The sequence below is a fragment of the Archocentrus centrarchus genome, chromosome 13, assembly GCF_007364275.1.
Source record: "Archocentrus centrarchus isolate MPI-CPG fArcCen1 chromosome 13, fArcCen1, whole genome shotgun sequence".
In the NCBI taxonomy this organism is placed as follows: Eukaryota; Metazoa; Chordata; class Actinopteri; order Cichliformes; family Cichlidae; genus Archocentrus; species Archocentrus centrarchus.
Genome location: NC_044358.1, coordinates 29,809,318 through 29,829,214, shown reverse-complemented (window position 1 = coordinate 29,829,214; position 19,897 = coordinate 29,809,318). Strand labels below are relative to the sequence as shown.

At 41.2% G+C, this 19,897-nt stretch overlaps 1 protein-coding gene across 1 annotated transcript in view; it reads right to left on the bottom strand.

Annotated features, from left to right (window-relative positions):
- gucy1a2 (guanylate cyclase 1, soluble, alpha 2) overlaps positions 1 to 19,897 on the bottom strand; it is a 44,312-nt gene that overhangs the window by 12,319 nt on the left and 12,096 nt on the right. The window contains exons 3-6 of the mRNA XM_030745046.1: positions 19,106 to 19,215; positions 15,659 to 16,569; positions 1,754 to 1,966; positions 402 to 674 (exon numbers count right to left, since the gene is read on the bottom strand). Of these exons, the coding sequence (XP_030600906.1) occupies positions 402 to 674; positions 1,754 to 1,966; positions 15,659 to 16,569; positions 19,106 to 19,215 (1,507 nt within the window). The remainder of the gene's footprint in view (positions 1 to 401; positions 675 to 1,753; positions 1,967 to 15,658; positions 16,570 to 19,105; positions 19,216 to 19,897) is intronic.

The following is a 19,897-nucleotide window of genomic DNA, read 5'->3' as shown; positions in this document are numbered from 1 at the left end:
AATCAGTTACTTTTTCCACAACACAAGTGCACCCACACATGACAGCACGTGCACACACACAGTACACGCATACGTACTTACACAAGCACAATGACACACCCTGGAAAGGCTGGCTCAAGTGGTAACACTAAAGATTCCAAGAAATCAGGGCACTAACTTTCTGAGAAAGTTTCAATTCATGGAAACAATGAACTCATTCTACACAAATATGCACATTAACCAATAAAGTCATTACATTTTAACCCCTCTTCCCTTCCCTTCCAATCAAATCAAACTGCTTCTCTCTCCATAGATTATATTTCACGGGTTCTTTGTTTTTGTTTTGTTTTTTCAGTTTAAAAATCCAGCACGTATCATTACTACATCCCATGTAGGGGGCCGACATCTTTCGCTCTACTGACCTTATAAACATCCAGAATTCCACACTGGTAGTCGAAGCGTGTGTAAAGTTCATTCAGCATGGAGATGACCTGCATGGGTGTACACTGGGCGCACACGGCAGTAAACCCCACAATGTCTGAGAAGAGCATTGTGACATCATCAAACTTGCGAGCGGGCACTGGCTGACCCTGCCACAGCTTCTGCGCCACATCGCCCGGAAATATTGAATAAAGCAGGTCCACGGTTCTCCTCTTTTCCTCTTCCAGTGCCTGATGAGTCCGCTCTAACGTGGCCTGGAAGACAAGAGAGGGAGGTTTGCGCTTTGCTTTGAAGAGGGCACTGATGACAGAGATGCTGAAATGTGGGAGTACTGCACCAAATTAAAAAAATGCTGGTGGATGCAAATGTGTTTGTGTGTGATTTTTTTTTTTTCTGGATTGCATGTATCTGTATATATTTATTTGTGTCTCTGGGTAAGCTTCTTAGTGTTATACCATTGTTCAAGCAGGCAAGTTGACTCAGACATAGTTATTTATAACACTAGCCTGGGGGTGTAGTTGCAGTGAGAGTGATGCAATGAGCAGACGCACAGGATTGGGTCAAGATTCAGTGACTTGCTCAAGGGTACTTTGAAAGCAAATTATTAGAGTAAGTCCCAGGAGCCACATTTTTCCAGGCAGCATTCATACAGTCAACATGGAGCTTTAAGTAGCCAGTACAGCTGCTGCACTGGATTTAATTTGTTCACTTCAGTGAGTTATCTCGCACACCGTGGAAAGCTAAAATAAACATACTGAATATTTTTGCATAGTTTCACCATTTCAAGTGTCACGGTTACATGTTGTTCTATACCATATTGAATGGCAGCAAAGAAGAAGGTGAGTCATTAGGCAGGCTACAGAGAAAGAGAGAAGAGCAGCTTGCTGCAGATACTCAGTGTGTGTTGGGACTTCAATAGACAATGAGCAATAATCATCATCACTGAGTTCATAGTTGGCATCACAAGAAAAGGATGCAACTTAACAAATGCAAGCAGCACAGGACACGAATGACTACAGTTTAAGTAAAGAGTTTATACTTTCTTATTCTTGATAGCCAAACATACTCAGTATATGTTGTGGCCTATTAGTTAGTGGTAAGGCTTGGTCATAATTAAATACTATAGCCCAAGCAACAACTAATTTTTATCATTAATAACTGGGTCAGTTAGTAATGACATGAGCCTGATGACTGTAAGTGTATCCATGCTGGTCAAACCGTTTCAGTAGGTGAAATATATTTTGTTCACACCTGTCCTATACCAACAGGGTACATCAGATTGCTCATTTTTTCATAACGGCAAACTCAGAGTATACACTGTCAACCTTTTTACCTTGAGTTTGTCCATTCTCTTCTTCAGGCCATCCTGGGCCTTGGCCTGCTCCCCAACCAGGATAACATCCCGTGTGGCGTCATGGATGGGGATGTCTGACAGGTGGAGACCTCTGCCCATCAGCTCCTCCAACTTATCCACACGGGGAGAGCCCAGAAACATCACGGAGCATGACTCAGGCACATGGATCATCTGACCCTTCAACTCCATCACCTGGCAGGGAGAACAGTTACAGAGGCAAAAACTGTAAATGTGTTTACTTTTTTAACTTTGAGAAAGCTGGCAGATTGTGGTTTTTACATTAGCTATGCAGTCTATTAATACTATTAACACACACATAATGATCTAATGTATATGGACTAATAAAACAAGAATGAAGCTTTTGGATTATGACTGATAAAAGACCTACTGATGTTTTTAATATCCAGCTATATCAAGCGCCATTATAGTCCTCTAGATACACTGCAAGGTCAACTCGTGGCAACAGCTGTTTATTTGGCAGCTGTTTATTAATGTGCTCAGTATCAAAATTCTATGCAATCATACAAATAAACAAATAATTGCTGTACACATCCACATTTACATATGCACAATGCTGTAACTGCAACACAGATTATAATTACAGCAATAGCTATTACTATGATTTAGTTGGCACTTTGAATAACATTTAGCAAGGCAACATCAAATCTATAATGCACGCAGTAGTTCTTTGGAAAGAGTCTGTAAGAACTGGATAAAGTGGCGACTACTTTATTAACAAGACAATCCCGTCACCATTACAATGTCAGTCCATCCAAAGACAACACAAATCCTTCACCCAAAGAAGGTGAATACTGGTTTGGTATATGTCCAAAAAGTAAAAGATGTGATCAAAAAGACAACCCAATCAATAAACTGTAGCTCTGACTGCCAACAATATCTACAAAATATCAGCGAGATTTAAGCGAGGTTTTAATAGCTTCTGACATTTTGCTCACAAGCACTTACACCCAATGTCAAATGTGTGAAGGACCTTAACAGGTCCTTACCACAGGTGTGAGGAACACAAACAAAACAAACAGCCTTTTGTTCCTTGCAGACATACTGTAGAAGGGAAAGACTGAGGCAAGCATGGATGGCGGATTACCCAAGGAGATGGTGAGGAAAGGCATTACTGCCCTTTTGAACATGACTCTGAGTTGTGTCATGGTGCTAACTCAGTGCTAGAGGCCCTGCGGATTAACCAGTCTTCTTAATTCTTCTCTCTCCTGCCCAGTCCTTACCCCTGCTCCTTCCTTTTCTTTAGTTTCTCTTTTTCATTCTCTCCTCACCTGTCTTTCAGCCCCCCCCAACCCCAACCACACACACACACTCTTCTCTCTGTATGCTCCATTCCTTCTCGCTCTCCCCCCTTTCTCCATAGTGTCAGATAGATTATTCCGCCAGTGAGCACACTGCAGCCCTGTTTTATTTATAGCACAAGACTCTCCTAGGTCTGCATAATACATACAGTCTACATCTACACACAAACACAGCATTTCCCCACACATACATCCAAGAGGGACACACTCATACGGCCCCTGACTGTCTGTTTCTCAGATATACCAACAGTCATGCGTATAAAAATGCATACAGACATTATTTGCACATATGCGATTCAGTTAATATGAAAACTACCAGTTGACAGAGTTCATTTAGTATTATAGTGAACTCTGCATTACTGTAGATGCACATGCTGCCACAGTAATGCATTAAATATTGTCAGGGTCATGTTAAAGTTTGGGAAACAGTCAGGAGCACCCTCTCAAATGCATGCAGAGAATATTAAAAAAAAAAAACATATGCCGACCTGAACAAATGTCATTGTGAGCTGCTGTTTCCTGAGGTTGTGCCTGGCTAAGTGGGAGGGCCTACATGTCTGACATACTAACAAGCATCTCCATGGAGACTGTGAAATCAGTACAAATATACTACTCACCCTCTGGTCTGTCTCTACCCAGTCTTTAAATGTTTTTGTTTTGTTTTTTGATCTCTCTCACATGATCAAACTAAGTGTGATATAGATGCTTGCTCTTTGGAATCTGATTTGAATGAAAACACAAATTATAAATTCACCTTACAATTTATTTTAGTTATAGTCGTCCTCACTCCACTCCAGCTAACTGCTGAAATTTGGAAACACAGCAACACTGTTTCAATAATGACATACGGATTACAAGTTTGCATTCTTTAAGAATTTTTGAACAAATTTTGATGATACAATACGATCATAGGCATTAATAATAAAAGTCACTTTTTCAGTTACACAAAACAAAGTGATTGCAGCTCAGTTATTAGACTGTCCCTCCGTGTTTCCATTCAGCGTGTACATCTTATCAGACTGCTACTGTAACAGGATATGCACTATTAATTAAGGGTGCATGATACATTGGTATGGAGTATATTATAGGAAGATAAGAAAGAAAATGAAATTACTGTTATTGTTCCAATAACAGCTGATAAATACGTGTGATAACGTGGAGCACAGCTGCCAACCAGAGACGTCTTTCGAAACCCTGTTGTGAGTGGAGAGTTTGGCCTTGATGTTTTTCTCTCATCGCCTCTGCTCTCTACAGAGGAGGCAGGGCTGAGTTCCTCACACTTGCACAAAGAAGAAAGAATGTGACCTCTCACTTTATTTAAGGATGACAGTACAGTTTGAAAGAGATGGCTACCTTTGAACAGCATTTTGAAGTAAAATTATAACTTGTAGACGTGCAGTGTCGGTATGCAAAGTTGATCTGAATATGCTTGTCATTAAGGAGATCAAGTTTACAGTCAATTCTCTTTTTAAATGAATCAGTGTATTTCTCAATTTATGGATGATAAGTCCTGTTTTTCTTGTCACCCATTATTTTTTTTTTATATTGTTCTTGGAAAATAGGTTCACAGATTCATTGAAACACACATGGAATATAACTCTCTTAGGCAGATTTCATGTAATTTCTTTAAGTAGTTTTCAGGAATAGTTCTCCAGGCTTCTTGAAGGACATTCAAAGCTCTTCTTTGGATCTTGGCTGCCTTTTGTTCTCTGTCAAGATGATCCCACACTGCTTCAATAATGTTGAGGTCCGGGCTCTGGGGAGGCCAATCCATGACTGATTGTGTTCCACTGTGGGTTTTGTATTCAGGTATGCTTTTACTCCATTGGCAGTGTGTTTGAGATCATTGCAGCGCTGAAAGAATGAAGCTGTTGCCAATTAGATGCTTTCCAGATGGTAGTGCAAAATGTGACTGTGCTTTTCTACATTCATAATCCCCTCCAATCTCATTGTACATTCTTTATAATGACAAATAAAGATTCTATTCTATTCTATTCATTTTGACAAGATCCCCAACACCACTGGCTGAAATGCAGCCCCAAACCATGACAGAGCTTCTGCTGTGTTTTACAGATGGCTGTTGTACCTCTCTACAACCTTACAACCTTTGCTGGATTTTTTTTCCCCTATTTCTTGAAGACATGACTTTCAGATACTGTTCATCTGCTGTAGATAGTTTTCAGGCTTGCCACATCTGAAAACTGAGGGCTGGTCCAAGATTTTTGCACAGTATCCATATTTCCCAAAAGGCAATTTGTTTTTGCATTTGCAAGATTCACATGATCCATTATTATACCAGAATAGGCCACACAAATACTATCAAAATCACTTGTACTACAGTACAGTATACAGCAGTGAGACCATGAATAAATATCAGGCACTTGCAAGTTCTCATGAGAAACTGCTTAGAGCATGACAAACAGAAGCCTAAACGATTTCTAATCAACATTAAAAAGCCCAAAGTTAAAGCTAAGGTCGTTATATGAAGTCTAGTAATAGACAGATTTATGTGCACTGTAATGTCTGAAATGTGAGCTGTGCTGTATCACAGCATTAGCATATCAGCCCTTCAAATATCCAGCAATGATTGTAGACCATCCTCAAGATGTGGCATGACCTTCTGCAAGGACTGGCAACATTCACAGTTGTTAGTTTCCTTTGATTGACACACTCTTTAATTTTCTGCTTCTGTTTCACAATGAAGGTAAAATTTTGTATCTAAAAACTGTTTGGTTTTTTTTCTATGTACAGTAGGTATAATTATACCACTGCCTCACCACCTTGCTCTGAATGTCCGTCTCGGTGGCTCTGTCACTCCCATTTTCTGTGTTAGTCCAACAAACTCACACAATCATACACACACACACACACACACACACACACACACACACACACACACACACGTCCCTGGAGGCAGTTGTGCTGGCCTAGTTGTGCGTCTCTGTTTAGCTCAGCACTCTCTTCTGCTTCTGCCTGCATCTCTGTCATCACAGCACAGAGAAAGAGGAGGTGAGTGAACTGTGGGGAGGTAAGGCAAAAGGAACACAGTGGTTAGAAAAGAACACAACACAGACGCAGGGAGAAGGTTAGGAGAAATGGGTGAAAGTGGAAGAGTAAAAAAAGGGAAGCCAGTGGTGAAAAATAGTATTATAGAAACAGCTGGAAGAACAAGCAGAAAGGAAAGGTTGTGATGAAAGTGTGACAGGTTAGCAAATACACAACAAACACAGAAAGAAGACAGACAACAACAAAAAGGTATGATCAGGTTTTAGAAAGGGAGAAGCTACAGGAGGCACTGAAATGTTTTTTATGAAAGCAGATTGTAAGGAAAGGTCAGTATGTTGTACCCCTACTCCAGTATATTGTAGTGATTCTTGTTTTTAGCAGGCTGTGGCACGCTTCAAGGTTAATGTGTGTTCACTATAAGGTGTACCTTCAGGGTACCTCTCTGCCTATGAGATAAGCAGTAGTTAGTAATTAGTTAGTGACATCCCAGTGCTTTTTCTAACCTTGAACGGTCAGAAGGAAACTAGCTTAAAAAAAATGAAAGGCATTTTTCCTCATTAAATCACACCAGAGCAAATCAGTATTCTGATCAAACCTACATATTACCAACAGCTTGATTACTCCACCCAACACCATACTCCACCCTAAAGTCAGTCCAAGTGCACATTTCTTTTCCACTTACGCAATGTTGTTGTGCCTTAATATTTAGATTTTACATATTAAGACTACTGGAAAGCACAGAATCAGGTTGCTATGGCCATTGGCAGCAAGGAGCCGAAGGTACGTGAATATGAGAGGAAGGAGGGTAAAGGATAAAACACAGCTGAAAGGTAGGGAGATGTAAACAGAGGCAGAAAGTGAAGGGGGAGAGATGGAGACCAAACAGAAAGAGAGAGGCATGGGGGGGGGGGGGGGGGGGGGGGGGGGGGGATGAGACGCACTCGACTTTAAAAAATGGAAGAGAAGTACGAGAGAGGGAGCGAGGCTGGAAGAAGGATAGCAGGAGGTGGAACAGACAGCTAATGGATTGTCTTTTGTGAGCAGACTCTGGCACGTCAACAGACTCTCATTTGCATGAACAGGCACTGAGCAGCAACGAGTCAATGAGTCACTCACACACACACACACACACACAGACAAATGGCAAAAACACTCTGGCTATATCGGACAGTTCACTTATATCACACTCTCCCAGTAAGACATGCATACAACCACAAATGCACACACGCTTACACACACCCTGGAAAAACAGCGATGACGTTTAAATGCAGCTGTTAGGAGCAACTATAATCGGTCTGCTCTTGAATATTTGGACCTTCATTTGTGACATAGGTATTCATCTATCTATCCATCCATTCATCTATCTTTTGTTAACCATTTATCCAAATCAGGTCACATGCACACCTACAGCCAATTCAGAATCACCGATCAAGCTAACATAAATGTCTTTGGACTGTGGAAGGAAGCTGGAGAACTCAGAAGGAACCCACACATGCACAGGGAGAACATGTAAACTCCACACAGAAAGGCCCAGCCTGCTGGTGGATTTGAACCCAGGACATCCTTGCGGTGAGGTGACAGTGCTGACCGCTGAGCTGCCATTTGGTTTTTAAGTTTTGGATTAGCTTTTTTTTTAAATGTGGAAATATATACCTTCTCAGACTTAACAACTGACAGCTCAGTGACTTTCACACTGGTGCCACCAAGATTTAATGACTTTTCACAGGCCTTCAGCAGCTTTTTTTTTTTTTTAAATCACCTACAATCACCTACAATCACCCTGTGGTTAGTACTGCAACTAGAAATCAGTTTCAGAGAGAGAGGCGCACCTCTCTCACCATTATACAGTTCAGCAAGCTGCAGCATCAAGACGCAGTCTGTGTGCTGTGTGAGAGAAAAATTAAGAGACATTCTGTTACTTTCTCCTGAAATTCACGTCATCATGGCCATTATCTTTAACTTACATGAACGGTGATTTAGTTAGTGAAACAGTTCTAAAACCTCAGCGTTGCACACTACCAAATCTCTGGGGCCCAAAAAGTAGTATTTGGGGCAGCAGTAGTCCGCAGCAGATTGATATTTAGGTGGGAAACAGATTTGATGAATGTAAACAACATCAGACAGATTAATGCAATTACTTTGCCTTTATTTGGACATGTTGGCGCATTAATTTTAAGGCCTTATCACACCGGGGTTGAATTGTCAATTTTTGTAGCAAATGTTACTGAAGCACTGAAGTGCTAAATCTGTATCAAACAGTCTCTTTCTATTTTAGTTTTCTTTGTCTCAACAATCTCAAGACTAAATATATTTTCACCATGTTCATCACTTCTAATGCTTTCTCCCAGTCTGTCAGCTCTACCCCTTCTTCCTTGTCACCGCATTTGATAAATGTATCAATTGTAAACATAGACAGGAAGGACAATGATTTTCAAAGCACTCGCCGCTGAACAAATGGTGACGGCAGCGATTTATCTGTCTCAGATCAAAGGCGGCGCTAATGTCAAGATTTTCTTTGTACTCAGACAAGCAGGTGCACAAATGATGCCCACACAAACAAACCTCGCTCGAGAGGCCCTACGTATGCAGTACAGAAGCATTTGCTGCGTAAGTATTACATTGCAGATTTGTACATCCTGATGGTTGTTCAAGCAGGCACTCCTCAGCCTTCACAAATTCTTGTTCACACCACACTTTGTCAACTAGCATTTAGCAGGATTTTTATGTGGCTACCCAAAACACACTGTGTTATGAATAACTGCCAAAAATCTGCTGAAGATTTAAAAAAAAAAAAAAAAGCTGGTCTAGGCTTCAGCTAATATCGAACACTCCACACACACCGCTCACTTAGACTTCCACTGACTCATCCTAACCATAATTTTGACTCTTTGACCCAAAGAGTCTGGGAACTTTTTGATATTAGTAACAAAAGCATCACTACTGCGGAGGCAGGTGTTGTGATTCATGGATTCTGAGTTATTCATCCTGTTATTTTAAAGAGTAAGAAAATATCAAAATCCAGTGCATTCAGAGCTTGACCCAAAAAAATGTCACCAAAACTGACAGCCTTTCTCAGACATGAGATACAGTACCAGTCAAAACTTTGGTCACACCTTCTCATTCAATGTTTTTCTTTTTTTCCTACATTTTAAATTTATACAGAAGTCATGCAGACTATGAAGGAATCATGTAGATTCTTCAAAGCAGTCATCTTTTGCTTTGATCACAGCTTTGCACACTCTTGGCATTCTCTAGATCAGCTTCATGAGGTAATCACCTGAAATGGTTTTCCAACATTCTTGAAGGAGTTCCCAGAGGTGCTGAGCACTTGTTGGCTGCTTTGCCTTCACTCTGCAGTCCAACTCACCCCAAACCATCTCAACTGGGTTTAGGTCAGGTGATTGTGGAGGTCGGGTCATCTGACACAACACTCCATCACCCTCCTTCTTGGTCAAATAGCCCTTACATAGCCTGGAGGTGTGTTTGGGGTCATTGTTCTGTTGAAAAACAAATGATGGTCCCACTAAGCACAAACCAGATGGGATGGCATGTTGCTGCAGAATGCTGTGGTAGCCATGCTGGTTAAGTGTGCCTTGGATTTTGAATAAATCACCAACAGCGTCACCAGCAAAGCACTCCCATACCATCACACTTCCTCCTCCATACTTCACAGTGGGAACTACACATGTAGGAACCATCCGCTCACCTTTTCTTACAAAGACATGGCGTTTGGAACCAAAAAATCTCAAATTTGGACATCAGACCAAAGCTTTCCATTGGTCTAATGTCCATTCCTTGTGTTCCTTGGCCCAAGCCATTCACTCCCTCTTGCTGTTCTTCCTTAGAAGTGGCTTCTTCTTCTTCTGCAGCCATTTGACCATAAAGTCCAGATTCACGCACTCTTCTCTGAACAGTTGATGTTGAGATGTGTGTGCTACTTGAACTCTGTGAAGCATTAAGGTGGGCTCTTATCTGGGGTGTGGTTTCTGATGCTGGTAACTCTGATGAACTTATTTAGTGCAAGAGAGGTAACTCTTGGACTTCCTTTCCTGGGGCGGTCCTGATGGGAGTCAGTTTCATCATAAAACTGACTGAGAAAATGCCAAGATGTGCAAAGCTGTCATCTAAACAAGAAGTGCCTACTTTGAAGAATCTAAAATATAAACCATATTCTGGTTTGTTTAACTTTTTTTTTGTTTACTAAATAATTCCATATGTATTTCTTCATAGTTTAGTATTAATCTACAATGCGAAAAATTTTAAAATAACGAGAAACCGCTGAATGAGAAGGAGTGTCCAAACTTTTGACTGGCACTGTATAGTGGGTTCACTCTCATCCGAATCAGTTGATGAGTTTGCAAACTTGTAGCCTTTTCCTGTGGCGTGGTCTCTTTTCACACAGAGAAAACTCCAAATGAACCAATGCATGACTACAAACTATGTGAAAGTGTTCAGACCCCTTATTAGCCAGATGTGCCTGGGGCAGGAGCAACAGAAGTAAAAACATGAAGGTACTGTGTTCTGGAATAGTGAGTCCTCGGTCCATTTTACAGCTAGTTGCTTTACAGCTAGTCTATATACGCTGCACATCTACGGTACTCTGCTTCATCCCAGAATGCAAAGTGTAACTGGCTACAGGAAGGCATTTAGCTCAAACTTGCAGCGTGCACCTTAACCTTTAAACATAAACAAACTGCTCTGGAGTTCATCTGGAACCGGAGCGAGACCATATCCTCCTAAGGGTCTCGTGTTCACATCTGCACAAATGAACCGCATCAAGGGGGAAAACCAGAGCCCAATTTAAACAGACTAAACAACACAGATGTGAAAACACCCAACAAAGAAATCCAGGTATTAGGCAGCAAAGACTTTCTCTATCTGTCTTTGTGGCAGAGTGGCAGATGTTAGAGAAAATATTCAGCTGCGTGTCCAATAATTGGTGCAGAGGGTGGTCACGATCCATTAATTATCCATTCACCACAGCCACATCATTTGGATTTATTAAAAGTTTCTAGGTCTGACCAAGTAAGAATACTGTTGGGACCTTTACAGAAAAGTAACAAGGATGTTCACTCAGGCATTAAGCCAAGGTGTTTAAATTCTGCAGGTTTGAAAGGAGCTTTTTGTTTACCTTCCCAAAATGAAACTGCATAACTTCTCAAAAATTGAGGAATTTACCTCGGTTGTAGCAACCACTAAAGCTCCAGTGTGAGCGAAACATGACGAAGGAGATGATGCATCAGCTAGAGGTGAGTATATAAGAGTGCACCCTGTGTGCATTCACTGTGTTGGCCACAGTGTTCACTGTGCAGAGAGACAGAGGCAGAAGCAAGCTGACCTTTTCAGCAGGTCTCTTGCACAGCCCATATCCCTGGGTGAAGAGAGGAAAGAAGTCAAACTGAAAATTCACTGCAGGCCATCCAAACAAGCACACACATTGTGCGACACTGGAGTGAGGCCTCTTTACCTTGGCCCGTCGCCTTCACTGTCTGCCCTTTCTAGTGAAAATGTCAGCCCATCCTCTCCTTTTTTCTGCCTGTCTGCCCAGGTGACGCAAGATTCACAGGGCAAAAATTAGGAAAAACTATGTTTGCCTGCTCCGTAAACACATACTTTAAAGTTTCTAGCCAATTACTGGATTACTTTAAATTTTAGCGGTGCTAGGTTTGGTGATGCACACCGAAGGAAGCTACGCTGACTCTGTGAAATGTGCTAAAATACCTTTTTAACTAGAGGACTGTGGATGATTTTAAGCCTGATTTCACACGAAATCGCTTGACTGTAGCTCTAGTCAGTAACTTAGGTTCGTGTTTTGCCAACCGGATGCACCTGGCATTTTTTTGAGCAATTATAGTTGAATTTTTGACAGATAAAAAATTTTTTTTTTTTAATTAATTTACTCCCAGATTTAAAAAAAAAAGTGGGAGAAAATGAAAAGGATTTGAATATGTGAGATAAGAAACAGAAAATCTTTTTGAGGAAAGAGACAGACCTCAGTAAGCAGTAGACAAGGAGAAAGAGAGAATTACAGTGAATTTATAAGAGACACTGACAGAGAGAAGATGAAAGCTTGAGAGGAGAGGCTGTAGTGGTGCTCGAGATCTGACTGTGAACGGGGGGGGGGGGGCATCTGACTGCTGAGGGAATGTGGACCTTGCAGTGCATTGTTATTACCGTATTTTTCGGACTATACGTCGCTCCGGAGTATAGGTCGCACCAGCCAAAAAATGCATAATAAAGAAGAAAAAACATATATAGGTCGCACTGGACTATAAGTCGCACTTTTTTTTGGGTGGGGGGGGGGGGGGGGGGGGGTTGATAGAATCCGAGACTCAGAGCACAAATTCCATCTTGAACGGCAATTTAAAATAATAATGGATTAAAGAACAGGACGAACACGGTTACACCTACGTTATGCTAACGTAGCACATTCAGCTACATGACGCACAACGAACACGTGTTCGGTATTGTTACGTTGTAAACACACTTCCAAAGTCGGCGATATTCACAACAAAGATCGTCTTTATTAACAAAAAAACGGCTGCTGTAGGCCACAGCCACGCCAACCACAACTACAACAGCGGAACAGCAACACACACACAGGCAAGCTCTCGGTCTTTTTCTCTCTCTCCATGCTGCCTTCACGAACCTCCCGAACAGTCCGAAATCCCACAACATCAACACGCTCTCTAACTAAGAGAATCGCTACAGTATGTTAACGTAACATTAAGTTATTCAGATAACCATAGCATAAAGAACATACTAACAAGTTAACCAAACCATCAATCCATTGAATTCTTCATCCTCGGTGTCACTTCTAAACAATTCCGTACACTCCGTAGACGAAGCGCCGCTTCCTCTTCTGTGTCGCGTTAGTCAGACTCGTCGTCAGCTGCAGTTCCAATTATTCCAGCCTTTCTGAATCCCAACAGGATGGTTTGGTTGTCACTGAAGCCCATGTTTTCTTGATCCATCCAATGACTTCCAGGAAAGTTGGGTGGCGCATTCTCCCAGTTGCCGTTAAGCTGTGCTCTCCATCCATCATCCACTGCGCCCACAGGTTACGCAAGACTGCCTTAAAGCTGCAGTTCACGGAGATGTCAAGTGGCTGGAGTATTTTGGTTCATGTGTTATAAATGTCACATATACGTCGCTCCGGAGTATAGGTCGCACCCCCAGCCAAACTATGAAAAAAAGTGCGACTTATACTCCGGAAAATACGGTATGCGTTGTGTTATTAGCTGTTCGGATGAATGTGTCAAGAAATAAAACTGGCCAAACCAAGACCAACAACACTTAAGTGGAGCCCTATCTGTACGCATCTTAGCATCTACATCACATTTCTAAGTTCAATATCAACATCAATTTTTTTTTTATATTTAATTAAAATATGATAATTAAGGGTAGCAGTTCCTAGATGTATTGTATTCGCCACTGCATAAATTTGAAGAAAGAAGAAGATGCACACACATACACACTAGTCCATTTGCAGAAAACTAGAACAAATGTCATAATTTTCAATTATTTATACTATTGGACTTTAAAAAAATAAAGAAAAAAACACTTCTAACCTGTCCAATGATGACACCTCCCCCTCTCTGAAACACCATGGGACCTTTAATGAGGATCACCCAGTACCACCCCAATGTCCAGGGTCATAGTTTTCCTTGCCCCCCCCCCCCCTTTTATTATTTATATTCATATTTTTTATTAATAGTTTTAATTTTACTTTCTCTTTTTCTTCTCAATATTGTTATCATTATCAGTAATAGCAGATGTACTAGTGGTGATGGTGGTGGTATTATTACAGATGATATTATTAGTATTGTTATTAGTACTGTGATTATTATTAACATTATTGTTATTATTATTGTTTTTTTTGTTGTTATTAAGTATTTATGATGTCATGTATCCATATAACCTGAATCCACATGACCATACAATGGCTTCATACACATGTTCACTCACTCACACACATTTTTTAATGGAATCTGTAATATGTACAATTGTTTATTTTCCTCTCTTTTTTATTGTCTTTCCCTATGTTTATGTCAGTGCACATTATGTAAAAAAAAAAAAAAAGTTTTTAGATAAGGAGAAAAACATATAGCATGGAAGAGATTTTAAAAGCACTATCTACCACTGGCTGTAGATCCATAGTGTCATTTATTATGCTACAATAATATCATACATAAAATAATTTAATTGTCCCAGTTGCATCAGCTATAGAGCCAGATAGGTAAAGATTTCTTTCCATACCATCCACCATCATTTATATTCACCCACCCTTTTGCTCATGGCGCTGCTTTGCCTACATGAGTAAAAATAGCATCTGTGCTTAGAATTGCCAAAACAGTCTGCCTGCATAAGTCCTGGCACTTAAAATCATCTCATCTCTCATCTCACCACAGAATAAGCCACCTGTTACACAAGCTACCACTAAAAAGGACAGCAGAGGAACAGGACAAATACAGAAATGTGAAAACAACATTCTGAGTGATTCAAAATCAGACGAATACCATCTATTTACCTAAATCATTGTGCCCAAACCTTCGTTTCGGGTTGGACGGGTGGAAATTTGGAGCCAAAATGAACTAGCTTTTAGCTTCACGGTGGATCTAAGAGGTAAATTTCTGACCTGTGGATACACTAGATAGGAATTTTTTTAATTAATGTATCTCTCTGCAGCTAAAGCTTAAGACATACTTATTTCACCCAATCTACACGAACACACAATCACCCACGGCGCAGCACCATAGCTACACTGATTAATCTCCTCTCTGTCAATTCTGTTTAGCGTCAGGGTGTTTGGTGCTATCACTGGCAACCTGTGGAGGCCATCCAATCAATAAAGAACTGGATATAGCACACAAGTCCCACTGATTGATTCTTTCTTGCAAACTGGAACCATTTCAAACCACACCTCTCCCAAGCAAAATCATTACAGGCTGGTGGGTGCTGACGTAATGATGTGGAATAGAATTCAATACAACACAATTTTTTTTTTTTTTTTTTGAGATAAAAGACAAGACTGAGAAGTTCAGCCAGTAATTCAAATTTCCATATATTGACTCGGCCTTGACTTAGGTCACAATGAACAAGTCGGTATCTGGGGACATTTGTAACAAACTTAAAAGACTCACACAACGATTAATTTTTCATGGTACGGAAAACCCTAGGCGTGGATATGACAAAGAGCATGTGCTCCTCTCATCAGGCTAAGCATGGATTAGTGTGCCCAACACTATGCTACGGTTCACTGATCAAAACTGCAATGGGAGAGCCATTTTTCAGCCATGCTTGTCTCAACAGTGATACAGTATGTCACCTGTTCCAATAGCACCCAAGTCCATCATGCTTATTAATAATCTGTGTGTGTGTCTGTGGCAACAAAGACAGTAATTATTTCTGGAATAAATTCATGGCATGGTTAGATTTGTTGATCTGTTGATTAAAACATGATAGCATCATCCTTATCAATCAAGACCTGCATCTGCAAAAACCGCCGATACAGTGTGGCACGAGCAGCAGTGTTATCTTCTACATAGGATAGCTTTACCTTCTCCTTGGTGCCAGCCTGTGAGGTGTCGGGCCTGGTACGAATAGTAAATGGGGATGCAAGCCTCAGCAGGATGCCCTGGAAGGAGGGATCCATCTTAGGTGAGACAATCTCAAAACAGTCCCTGAATGAGAGGCTCCGGTAAGTCTCAATGCGAGTCTGTTTCCTCAGTCCTTCTCCAAGCTGCAGTAGCTCCATGTGAGGCCCCAGGACAAGGTGAAATGGAAAGGCACGGCAAAACGTGGCCAGGCCAATGCACAGATCACTGGGGTTGGCGGAGAGCGAGAGTGGGGGCCGTTTAGTGCTCGCCGAGGCAGCGTTAGGGAGGGAAGAGATAGAAGGAGGGCTTGTCTCCTGGATTTGGAAGGAGAGGCAAACTGCTGGAGCAGTAGTCGGAAAAGGAGAGGGAGGGGATGGGGACGAGGAGGGCGAGGCAGTGGGGGACGCGGTCGGAGTCGGGGTCGTGGAGTCACAGTCTGTGTTTTCTGTATCTTTATTAGGCAACAAGGGAGTTAGGGGGGGCACCTCTTCCACCTCAACTTGTGAATGAAAGATGCGCCTGGCAACAGCTCTGATCAAGCCTGGCATGACCAATCCAACAACAGGGGCAGGGTTGAAGCAATGAAGAACCAATACTTTTCCTCCTCCATTTCTTTCTGCCTGATCTCCAACTTTGTCCAATTTTCTTCTCCCTTTGTCCTCCTCGCGGGGATCCTTACACTGGAAGGAGGGGCTCTCAGATGAGGCACGGCGCCCTGTGGAGGTGCGAATGTGTTCCAAAATGGCGTCAAAGCCATTGAAGAAATCCTGGAGGTTGCCACCCACAGCCCGAAGTACACGCTCATTTTCTTCAAAGCAGAGACCAAAGAACTCCTCTCCAAAATGCTCGCGCAGCTCACAGAATGGTACTCCTGGGAGAGGGGGATGAGAAACACCATGTCAGCCATGTAGTATTGCACTCTTCTGAGGATGCAAACATAATTTTGATATCACAGAGAGTGATACTGAACTACACACCTAAACTGTCCACATGTACATAATCAAATGCCTGTCCTGACAAATCTGGATATTAGTGACAAACGGAAAAGAAAGTCCATCAAACATCTTCAAACCATATTTTTGAAAAAGAAATATTTAAAGCATACATGAGTATAATTTCCTGTTACAGAGGCATTTTATATATAAAAAAAAAACAAAGTCATCTTTGCTCCATGGTATGTTTAGATGAAGATTTAAATCCAGCAAAAATCATTTTAGTGATATCAAGCAGAGAAAATGCATGTTTATTATAATCAAACATCAAAGTCTTGCTAAAATAATTAATGCAGATAAAATAAAATAATCATGTCGAATGCCTGGTGAGTGACAGAAAAAAAAACGGATTAAAAGATTATAAAAATTGACATTTAACATAAATAAAACCTCACACCACAAAATAAGACAAAACTATTAAAAAAAAAAATATATGGAAGAAAATCCACAGAATTTGTAAAGTATCATTAAAGACATCAAAAGGCCCAAATAAAGAGACTTGCAGAAAAACAAAACTGTGAACAGCACAGTGAGTGAGTCCAGTTATAGATTAACAGCTTCTCCTGACAAACACAAACCTCGCAGAAGAGATTTTGGTGTTCTTGTGGCTGGGAGTATACTCTGGGTGTCCAAACATGGTGACAGCACCGGCCATAAAGCTGAGTCCTCTGTAGTCCTCAGTGTTAGATTTTTTGCAACGTAACTGCTAAAACCAAACTCATAAAACCAAACTACAGGCTTAGAAAGGATTTGCACTCTTCTTCGCCCATAGTCATGAGCTCAGGGTAGTGACTGAAAGAATAAAATCATAGATAAAAGGCCTAAATGGGTTTTTACAACAAATGGAGCACCTTAGAGAACCTCCACTGGCAGTTTTCTGGATTTCTACATGTGTCAGTTTCAACTGAGATCCATACAAGCTGCACAGACTGCACATCCCATCGAGCAAGGGAACAACTTAGGATCTCTGAGGAATGGATGGGTAATGATGACGGACGATACCTTAGTTGCTTAGCTTGCTGCCTCGTTGCTGCACATACATGATGGGAATCTCCTGTTCCATCGCATCCCAAAGGTGCAGCCAGCCTAAAGTAGCAATCCAGTGGTTGAAAATAATAATTTGGGCGACAGCTGATAGCCAACAGCCACTATATTTTCTGTAAGTATTTTGAATTGTATTAACAAAGGTTAAAGGATATAGTTATTAGTTAAGTATTGACTGGCTAATAATTTGGCCTCTGAGTCTATTTGGAGAAATGTTCATTTTTCACTACTATCGCTAAACTCAGTGTAATGAACATGGTGGTGGTAATGTCTAAAACGTGGTTTTGCTGTCTAGGACAGGCCATCGTCTACATGTTATAGCTGTTTACTGTCACCAGGGGTGCAGTGTCTGAAATAGCCAGTCTGTGAACTGTTCTTGGTTGTGCCCTTGATGGTCCTTCAGATATGGAGAAGAGCCAAGTTATAATACAGAAAGAGCTGTAGCCAAACCAAGTGTTAAAAACAATGAAAAGCAATCATCGCAGCTTTTTATGCTACTTTTGATGAGCTTTGCTCTTTTTCTGCCATTCATGGATAACTCTGTTGTCACTCCCTTTCCTGTTTCTGCTCACCTTTCAGCCAATCAGCATTCGACCTACTCAGAGCATCATCCACATTGAGCTGCAGGTCATCTTTTTTTTTTTTTTTTTTTTTTTTTTTTTTTTTTTTGTAGGACTCCACACAAGGTTTGTGTGGGGTGAAAACCCCCTCTGCGCAGGCTCTGCGTAGGCAAATACCTTCGCAAAACTGACACAAACGCAGCAGTGTAAACCAGGCTTACCTCCACACCACAGAAAATCAGAACATTAAAAAAATAAAGAGAACTCGAAGGAGGTACGAAACTGTAGATAGAGGCAGGAAGAGATCTTAGATGTAACAGAAGAAAGAAGAAGCTGTACTGAGTGAGTCACCAGTACAATGTGTGTGTGTGTGTGTGTGTGTGTGTGTGTGTGTGTGTGTGTGTGTGTGTGTGTGTGTGTGTGTGTGTGTGTGTGTGTGTGTGTGTGTGTGTGTGTGTGAGTGTGTGTGTGTGTGTTTTTTTTCATGCTGGGCCTTGGAGACAGTAGAAGCCCCCATAGTGAGTCATACAGCATGTGGTGGTGTGTGTCTCCTTATCCTTGTAAATAGTTGTATATTTGCGCCTGCATGCACACTACCCATGATACTGCATCTCCCTTAAAAAGGTTAAAAGTGTTTACAATGTGTTTTCCAAGTCAAATCTCTGGGGGATGTTCTGTGTATGTACTTGCACAAATAAATTTTAATACTGAAAGACATGCAGATGGGGGGAAAAAAATAAACCCATAAAAGCAGTGTCTTTGGCAAATGCACAGCAACACACTCACATTGTTCTTTATCTCACATCCTTACCCAGTATGGTAGCCATGTATTGTAGGATTTGTAGCACATCTTCCTCTGAACCAGAATTTTCTAGAAATGGGCACTTCTCCTCTCGCCTCTCCCCTCCAACTTCCTGACACCTGTAAAGTGCACAAACCAAACATATAATTGAGTCATGATAGGTGATCGTGCGTGTGTGCGTGTGTGCGTGTGTGTGTGTGTGTGTGTGCCAAAAGTCAATTTGTTTCCTTGTCAGACAATTCGAGACCTAAAATTAAAGGTAAGATAGCTTACTAAAATATTAATATTAATACAAACGCAGTATATATTATTGTGGAAATTATGATAATTACTTAGTCAAGCACATTCAGTGAAGTAAGAAAATACTGACTGACAACGACTGAGGCCAAAGTGTGAGGCAGAGTGGTCAAGAAAGTAAAAGAAAATCAGGAAATAACAGTAAAAATCCAGGTCACAGTCCAGTATGCGTATCTGTATGCAGCATATACTTTGTGAACAATGCTTACGTGTGTTACGCCTGGCTGAATGCTCTCCACTGTGTTTTACAGTTTTGACAGGGCAGGATGCAGAGAGAGGCCGAGACAAGAGGTGAAGGACTGTCTATATGTGTGTGTGTGTGTGTGTGTGTGTGTGTGTGTTTGTCTGTCTTGCTTGTACGAGTGTGGCTAAAACAGAGGAAGAAAAGACAGCGAGGAGAATGGGAGGCAGCAGAGACATGAGAAAGGTTCGCAGGTTCTGAATGGATGTGCACATAAACATGTGTGACAGTGAGCCAAGTGAGAAAAAACAAGGAAAAAGGGA